The sequence below is a fragment of the Petaurus breviceps genome, unplaced genomic scaffold, assembly GCF_028583685.1.
Source record: "Petaurus breviceps papuanus isolate PSGF00001 unplaced genomic scaffold, PetGlider_PUasm1.0 90823, whole genome shotgun sequence".
Classification (NCBI taxonomy): Eukaryota; Metazoa; Chordata; class Mammalia; order Diprotodontia; family Petauridae; genus Petaurus; species Petaurus breviceps.
This window is the reverse complement of record NW_027187352.1, coordinates 18464302-18473638: the sequence shown is the minus strand read 5'-3', so window position 1 is coordinate 18473638 and position 9337 is coordinate 18464302. Positions and strand designations below refer to the sequence as shown.

Genomic DNA, 9337 nt, shown 5'->3' with positions numbered 1-9337 from the left:
TCTCTCTCTCTCTCTCTCTCTCTCTCTCTCTCTCTCTTTCTCTCTCTGTATCTCTCTCTCTCTGTATCTCTCTCTGTGTACCTTGGCAAATGGCCCTGCATCCCCTGTGGTTCCCTGAAAACAAAGCATTGTGCTGAGTAGAAACTTATAGAATCATAGATATAGAGCTAAAATGTTCCTTAGATGCTTAGGCTGCTAGATGGCAGGAAAGTGACTTGTCCAACATCACTGTGGTAACAGGCAACAGAGTTGTTATTGGAACCTAAATCAAACTCTGAATCCAGTTTTCTTTTCCCTTTACTGCACTGTCTATGTGCCAGGCATTGTGCGAAGTATTTTGTAAATGAATGTGTATGAAATTGCAAGCCGTGAATCAGTAGGAGCTCAAGTGATAAAGCTTCCAGGTCCCAAGAGTGCCTCATTGTACCTTGTTGCCAGGCAAAGCACTGATAGAACTGGCTGGCTTGGATAATGCCCTCCCCCCTCTTCCATTCTCATCCTCTTCTCTGCTCTTGACTTCCCCTTTCTTTCCAGTAACCCTGCAGAAGTGTTGCATGCAGCCTGAAACAGTATGAATTGTGAACAACAACACCATAGCTCACATATAATAGCACTTTACAAAACATTCTCACATACCGTTCATTATCTCATTTGACACAATTCTTGTGTGGAGGCAGCAAGTATTTTTGCCACTGTTTTAAAGATGAGGAAACTGAGATCCAAAGAAATAAGGTGAGCTGATGAAAAGAATATGGAATTTGGATTTCTGAGTTCAAATTTCAGCTTAGTTACCCATTACTTGTGTGAGTTTGACCAGGTCACTTCACATCTTGAGGCCTCAATTCAGGATTTATCTATCTCCCTTTTCCCATCCATGCTTGATGTCTGATTGACACATTCAACTTTTTTTCTGGTCATACCTTTTTTGAATGACAGTCCTCCCCACATTTCATTCCATCCTCCACTAAGCTGCCAAAATGATATTTCTAATGCACCCATCTGAGAATATCATATGGGTAAAAGGAAGGCAAAGAGGCAAAGGGTAGGATTAAAATAGGCACAATGTGTGTGGGATGTAAGTTTAGGCGTGTCACCAAGGAAGACTTGCACGTGAGAGGTATTATTAAAGACATGCTAAATGATTAGAATATGAGTTGGTCATGAGTTAAGAACGAGGAGCAACAAATGGACTGCCCAATGCACATTGGTATTGCTGAGATAGTGAAAGAAAAAAAGAAGGCTCCAGGCAGCACTGTGGGTAGATTCTCTACAGAGGAATTATAGAAGCAGACAAGAAATTTCCTAGGAAGAGAAGTCATGAAGAAATAGTGACTAATTGTGGTGAAGAATACAGGCAGCTAGGTGGTAGATAGAGAACTGGACTTGGAATCAGGAAGACTTGAGCTCAAATGCAGACTTATAAACTTCCTAGCTGTATGACCCTGGATAAGTCACAAGATTCCTGACTGCCCCAGTTTCCTCCTTAGTAAAATAGGGATGATAATAGCACCTATCTCCCAGGGTTATTGTGAGAATCAAATGAGATAATTTTTGTAAATCACTTTGTAAGCCTTAAAGTAATATTTAAATATTAGCTCTCTCTCTTTTTTTTTTTTTTTTTTTTTTGCTTTTTGGAGGGCAGTTGGGGTTAAGTGATGACTTGTCCAAAGTCACATGGCTAGTAAGTGTGTCAATTGTCTGAGGCTGGAGGCTGGATTTGAACTCAGGTCCTCATGACTCTAGGGCCGGTGCTCTATTTACTGTGCCACCTAGCCACCCCTCTAGCTCTCTCTCTTTTCTTTTTATCATTATCAACCATAATCTCCCTTAGTCCAATTAAAAAAAAAATCAAATTTGCAATGCTAGAGTAAGCAGCACCCCTAGTTCTTGTAGAAACTGTCTTTTGAAAAAGCTGATTGTCTTGGGGACCCAAATATCAAGGCTAGATTGTTACTTTGGAGGGTGACTGGGAAGTGGCAATTGTGAAACTTAGTCTCTACTCTTCAAGGGAGGGAAAGGACATGCTGGAATCCTTTCTCAGTGGTCTGATCTCCAGAATATTCCTGACTTACTTTATGGCATTCATTCGACCCTAGATTTTTATAGAACGTTAGTCAGGTTGTCACAAGGATTGTGGACAGAGTCCTCCAATATCATTCACTTCTAAAGTTGGGGAAAACTCTGGTATGATGGTATTAATTCATTTACATGTGTAAGTCTTCTTGCCATACCCATGACACTGACCCCGCACTTGTCTGTCTCTGGGACTGGGACTGGCACCCTAACACCATCCACACCCCTATTGATTATTCAGAGTGATTTCTGAAAGGGATGACACAATGCTACAACTCACTCTAGGGTCTTATTCAAAGGTATGTTGGAATGATCTTATACCAGCTTGTGAGAGCTGATTGTTAAATTTTCATTGTGAACATTTACACCTTAGAAATTGTCAGATGGTGCAAATTAGGGCTTGATTAATTGTATTGTTGATTGTCTAAATTTAATAAAGTAATAGAAAAAATGATAGTAAGATCAATTAGACTTAAAAGTTTGTCATGCACTGACTAATGTGAAAATATGTTTAATAGGAAGGTATGTGTAGAACCTATATCAGATGGCATGCCTTCCTGAGGAGAGCGAGGAGAGCTAGGGGGAGAAAATTTAAAACTTATGGTTTTAAAAACGCTGAAAACTAAAAATAAATAAATTAACTAATAAAAAAGGGGAAAAAGTTTTTCTTGTGCATTTGTTTTTTGAGAGCCAGTTATTAGACATTTACCAATACACTACTGGTCCTATTACTTATGATTGTGGTTCCTATGCCTCACTGGTCTGTTTCCCATTTAAACAAATCAGGTAATATAATACCTGCAAGACTTTTCAAAATATATTTTATATTACAAATTAAATTAAAATATATTTTATATCATAAAATGTAACATTTATTGTTTTCTATGTTTATATTTATATAAAATATATCTTTTGTTTTCATATCACATAATTTCTCCCCTAAATTTCTCATTTCCCCCCTCAAGAGTTATCCTTTAGAAATTCTTTATGAAAGAAAAAGAGAAAGAAGAAAAAACAATTCAGCAAAACTGAGCAATACTAAAAAATCTGACATGCATTGTTTCACATCTATGTAGCCCCTACCTCTATAAATGAGTGTGAGGAGAGGGAGTATCTTCTTATATCTCTTCCCTGGGGCTAAGTTTATTCTTTATAATTTCACAGCATTCATTTTTAGTTGTTTTGTGTTGGTTGCTCTTTCCATGTTGTAGTCATTATATATATTATTTTCCTGTCTCTGCTTACTTACTTCTTTTTGCCTCATTTCATTTAAATGTTTCAGTGCTTCTCTGTATTTATCATATTGGTCATTTTTTAAAATTGCAGCACAGGGGTATTTAATTGCATTCTTGTACCACACTCTATTTAGTCATTTCTCTATCAGTGAACATCTGTTTGTTCCTAGTTGTTTGCTGACACAAAAAGTGTAGTCAGATAAATATTTTGGAAACCATTACCTCTTAACCATGAAACATTTACTGAAAAAGGGAAAAGCAAGATTAATCATAACATAACATAGCAATCCACTTCTAAACCTGGGTCATGTTCTCCCACAAATGTACCCAATGTCTTTAATGGAGAGTAAGCACAAACCCATAGGAACCTGGTCATGTGACCTGGCAACTCTATTTAATGAATTATTCAGAGAGGCAGCTGAAAGAGTGACCTAAGAAACCTATTTGTAGGGCTGGGTGCAGAGTAGTTACTCAATAAATACCAATCTATTGATAAATAAATACATGTAGTCAAAGAAAAGTCAGGCAGGAAAGCTATAATTCGCTTGTTTCTGATTACATTTTGTAGCTCATCAATATTGGATAGTTCACCATTGGCTCACTTACCATTGGCCATGTGATAGGATTCTGTGGAAGAATTGACAAAAATGGATCCACATGCAACACTACGGCATACAAATGTAATTCAGAAATATTTCAAAAAATAAAAATAATACAATAGAATATATAGTCTTCTAAGTGAATATGAATATTCAAAGTGAATAAGACAGCAGATGGCATAGTAGATAGCATGCCAGGCTGGGAGTCAAGAGGACCTGAGTCAAAATTTGGTCTCAGACACTAGCTGTGTGACCCTGGACAAGTCACTTTAACCCTGTTGGCCTCGGTTTCCTCATCTGTAAAATAATCTAGAGAAGAAAACGGTAAACTACTTTAGTGTCTTTGCCAAAAAAAGCCCAAATGAGGTCACAAAGAGACCAAGATGACTGAATGACTCAAGAACATCAGCAAAAAGTGAATATGCCGTCCACAGGGATGGTCAAGTGGCCCAGTTTCTACATGAGTTTAACATCACTGGTGTAGAGAATGATGGTGTTGTAGAGAGGGCAGTCTGACTACGAACAATGTTAGACCAGTAGTTAGAAAAACTGCTGGAAATATGAAGATTTCACAGAATGGTGTCATCTTTCTTGGTTTCACAGGCTCACTGGATATTCAGTTTACTTTAGAGCAGTCACTGATTCACCACAGATATTAAGTGATAATCACTACCTTCAGTTAATAATTCACTTACTTTTTCTTCTCTTTAACAAAATAGCATTGAATAAAAAGCCTCTTCTTTAAATTATGCATTAGCCATGAATACATTTATAAGGCATTAGCAGTACCAAATAAAGTTCCACAAAAAATGCATATTGATGTCTTGGACATACTAGTATAAACACTACTTTTGAAAAGTTTAAATTTAATTTGAATTTGCAAAAGTAAGTTAGAAATCCAATCCTTTCTTTTTTTTTTTTCTTTAGCTAACAGGTTTCAGTGGATCAGAGGGAAATGCTTTATGTGATGAACAAAATAAAGAGAACCAGTGTTTGGAAAATCAGACTGATGACAAGAAGATAAAGGTAAGGATTGAGGCATTTTCTTTGTTTCCATTGTTAATGGGTCAGGTTTTTTTCTTTTCTGTGTCTTGTGAAAGTTTGGGAAATGGTTGTTTTTCAAATTTTTCAGTTTCATTTTTCATATGAGAGTAACTTTACATGTTTGGGAAAAGATATTTTGCTGTGATAGTGTCAAAAAGAGCAGGAATGTACAATTTCCTTCATGTTTTTGACTGGCTTGAAACACTATCTTCTTCATGATCCTGAATATGTCTTATTGTGAGTGATGGATTTTTCCATTTGGGGCTTTGTGTTTGAGTGAGTGGGAAGCTTTGTTTCTACATTTTACTAGTTAAATGATTGTCATTTTTAAACTAAACACAACTTTGCAGGTTTCCCACAGTCCTATCCAACTTTTACCCTCAACTCACACTTTGGACTATGTTACATTCCTCTATGACCCTCGGAGTCCTGTAAGAGATTGCTTGAGTAGCAGCCAACCCTATTAGTTTAGGTAGGTTATACTCAACCTTGAAATAGTCATGAAAAAATCAGGCCTTATGGGATATTTGCTATAAATGTTCATAGAGGGCGGAGCCAAGATGGAGGAGTAGAAGCACGACCCTCCCGGCTCCGGCTTCCACCCTCCCCAATCCATGTAAAAATGGGACTCTAAACAAACTTTGGAGCTGCAGAACCCACAAAATGACACAGGAAGCTAACCTCCCGCTGAGAACAGCCCGGCAGGCCGGCAGGAATCGGCCAGTGCAACGCTCTGGGAGCCGAGCCCAGCACCACGCCGAGGCTTTAGCCCCAGGGCGGCCTGACCAGCCGCTGGCCAGAGGGACTCCAGATCACCAGCAGCTGTGGCCGTTTCCAGATTTATCAATACATAGATGCAAAGGACAAGGTGAGAGGCCAGTGCTGTCTGGACTTTGGGACCCAGTAAGTGGGAGTGCATGGCTTTTACCCCCGGGGCGAGAAACCACTGAGACTCTGGCACAGCCTGCCGGCTCCACGTGGCGGCTTCAGCTCCTGGCCTGCAGAGTGTAGGGGGACCAAGCACCAGTCTGAGGGGTAATCGCTCTTGCTTTAACCTGCTTGGATCTGGATTGCAGTCTAGGGTGGAGGTCCTGGGGTGTGTGTCCAGCTTGCCAGAGCGTGTGGAGACCTCAGAGAGGGCACCCATCTAATACCTCTGGCAGCTGAGAAAACCCCAGCATTTGGGACGAAAACTCCCCTGTCTGGTGGCAGAGTCCTACTGTGGCAAAAAGCCCTAAAGTCAAATCATTGAGTGGCAAAATGAGCAGGCAAAGGAAACAAAGCAGACAGAAGATTCCAACATTACACTCCTATTTTGGGGATAAGAAGGAGCAAGGCATGGAACAGGAGGAAATCAGTGAAGTCAGAACTCCTGCACCAAAAGGAAAATACAAGCTGGTTACAGGCCATAGAGGACCTTAAGAAGCAGATAAGGGAAGTGGAGGAAAAATTGGGAAGAGAAATGAGAACAATGCAAGAAAATTATGAAATGAGAGTCAACAGCCTGACTGAAGAAAATAATACCTTAAAAAACAGACTGACTCAAATGGCAAAGGAGGCTCAAAAAGGCAATGAGGAGAAGAATGCCTTAAAAAGTCGAATTTGTCAGATGGAAAAAGAATCTCAAAAGCTCACTGAGGAGAATCATTGCTTCAGAATTAGATTGGAGCAAATGGAAGCTAATGACTTTATGAGAAATCAAGATGCTGTTAAACAGATCCAAAAAAATGAAAGAATAGAAGGCAATGTGAAATATCTCATGGGAAAAACCACTGACCTGGAAAATAGATCCAGGAGAGATAATTTAAAAATTATTGGACTGCCTGAGAGCCATGACCAAAGTAAGAGCCTGGAAAGCATCCTCCAGGAAGTTCTCAAAGAAAACTGCCCTGATGTTTTAGAACGAGAGGGCAAAATAGAGGTTGAAAGAATCCATCGATCACCTCCTGAAAAAGATCCCAAAAAGAAAACTCCTAGGAATATTATAGCCAGGTTCCAGAATTCCCAGATTAAGGAGAGAATATTACAAGCAGCCAGGAAGAAACAATTTGAATATTGTGGAAACACAATCAGGATAACCCAGGATCTGGCAGCTTCTACACTGAGGGATCGAAGGGCCTGGAATGTGATATTCCGGAGGTCAAGGGAGCTGGGATTAAAACCAAAAGTCACCTACCCAGCAAAACTGAGTATCCTGTTTCAGGGGAAAATATGGTCATTCAGTGGAATACAGGACTTTTAAGCATTCTTGCTGAAAAAACCAGAGTTGAATAGAAAATTTGACATTCAGATACAAGAAGCAAGAGAAGCATGAGAAAGTAAACAGGGAAAAGAAATCATAAGGAACTTATCAAAGTTGAACTATTTTTTTTTTTTTTTAAAGCAATCGGGGTTGAGTGGCTTGCTCGGGGTTGCACGGCCAGTTGTTGTTTCTGGGTGTGGTGCTGAGTGTCTGGGCCTGGATTTGATCTGGGTTGTCCCGGCACTGGGGCCGGTGCTCTTGCTTGCTGAGCCACCTGGCCAAAGTTGAACTATTAACATTCCTACATGGAAAAACAATAATTGTAACTTATGAAACTTTTCTCAGTAGTTGAAGGGATTAGAAATATATATATATATATGTCTTTATATGAGGGTATGCGGGCATATGAATACATATGTGAATGTGTTAGATAAAGGGCATGGGACCAATTTAACAGGAAGGGATGATACTTAAAAGGTGAAATTAAGAGGTGAGAGGAATATAATGAGAGGAGATGGGGAGAGCCAGAGTGGGGCAACTATTTCATACAGAAGAGGCAAGGGAAAATGGTTACAATGGAGGGGAAGAATAGGAAGGCAAAAGGGAATGGGTCAACCTTATTCCTATTGAATCTGGCTGGAGGAGGGAGGGAAATACACACTAAATAGGGGATCTCACCCTCCAGGAGAATAGGGGGGAAGGGGATGTGAGGGAGGATGATGGAAGAGAGGGCAGGCTGGGGGGGAGGGAAATTGGAAGCACCCACTTTTGCAAAGAGACAGGATCAAAGTAGAGAATAGAAGAAGTGGGAGGTGGGATAGGAGGGAGGGAAATATAGTCAGTCTTTTACAATACATCTACTATGTTATTGTTTTGCATTAGCCGCACATGTACAACCTATACTGAACTGATTGTCTCCCCAGTGGGGGTGGGTGGCAGGGGGGGGAAGGGAATGAATCTGGAATTGAAAGTTTTAAAATCAAATATTTAAATATATGTATATATATAAAAAATATAAATGTTCATAGAATACCCTCTATAGACTTAGAATACTGTGTTTAAATTGTTTCATGGCATAACAAGAAAAAAAATGTATCCACACAGCAATGAGAAGACTGCTACATTTGGAGTTAGAAGATCTGACTCAGAAGATTTGTATTCTAATGCTGGATCTGTTCCTAACTACCTATGGGACCTGGGCAAGGCACCTAACTTCTCTGTCCATCCATTTCCTCACTAGTAAAATGAGAGAGTGAGACAGGATAACCTCTAAGGACCCTTCCAGCTCCAGACCTAAGGTGGTTTAATCCTATAACGATCCTCAGAGCATGGAAAATGTGTAAGAAAATATATATATATATGATTATGTTTTTGAAAAAGAGTCTTATAATTTTGTTTGCAGGAAACTGAGCAGCCCAGAAACTGATAAATTATCAATAAGAAACTTTTTTTTGGTTTTTATTTTATGGTAGACTTTTCCTACCTTAGACAACACTTAATTGTTATAGTGCCATACTTGCCCCCTTACCCTCATTAGATCTTAATCTTTTTTAGTTTTGTTTTAAAGACCCCTTTGTTAGGCTAGGGAAGACTATGGACTCCTCAGAATAGTACCTTCAAAAGGCATCAAATAAAATATGTAGAATTACAAAGGAAGCCAACTGCATTCAAATACAGTTATCAATATATTTTTAAGAAGCAAGTTCATGGACCTCAGGTCAAGAACCCTTGCACTGTATGTTGTAAAGTCCTTGGGGGAAGAGACTATCTTTTTTCATCTTTGAATTCCCTGTCTAAAACAATGCCTTGCTCCTAGTAGGCGATTAATATGTTTGCTGACTTTATGAATTGAGAGCATTTTTTGAAAAGGAAAGTCATCCATGTTCACAAGGATGCTTTTTGTTTCTTCTTCTCCTTCTCCTTCTCCTTCTCCTTCTTCTTCTTCTTCTTCTTCTCCTCCTCCTCCTCCTCCTCCTCCTTCTCCTTCTCCTTCTCCTTCTCCTTCTCCTTCTCCTTCTCCTTCTCCTTCTCCTTCTTCTTCTTCTTCTTCTTCTTCTTCTTCTTCTTCTTCTTCTTCTTCTTCTTCTTCTTCTTCTTCTTCTTCTTCTTCTTCTTCTTCTTCTTCTCCTCCTCCTCCTCCTCCT

The 9337-nt window shown here is 39.4% G+C and overlaps 1 protein-coding gene across 11 annotated transcripts in view; it reads left to right on the top strand.

Annotated features, from left to right (window-relative positions):
* Nucleotides 1–9337, top strand: part of DLG2 (discs large MAGUK scaffold protein 2) — a 2470643-nt gene that overhangs the window by 255688 nt on the left and 2205618 nt on the right. For all 11 annotated transcript variants that reach the window (XM_069070968.1, XM_069070969.1, XM_069070964.1 and 8 more), the window contains one exon: nt 4835–4933. In XM_069070968.1, the coding sequence (XP_068927069.1) occupies nt 4835–4933 (99 nt within the window). The remainder of the gene's footprint in view (nt 1–4834; nt 4934–9337) is intronic.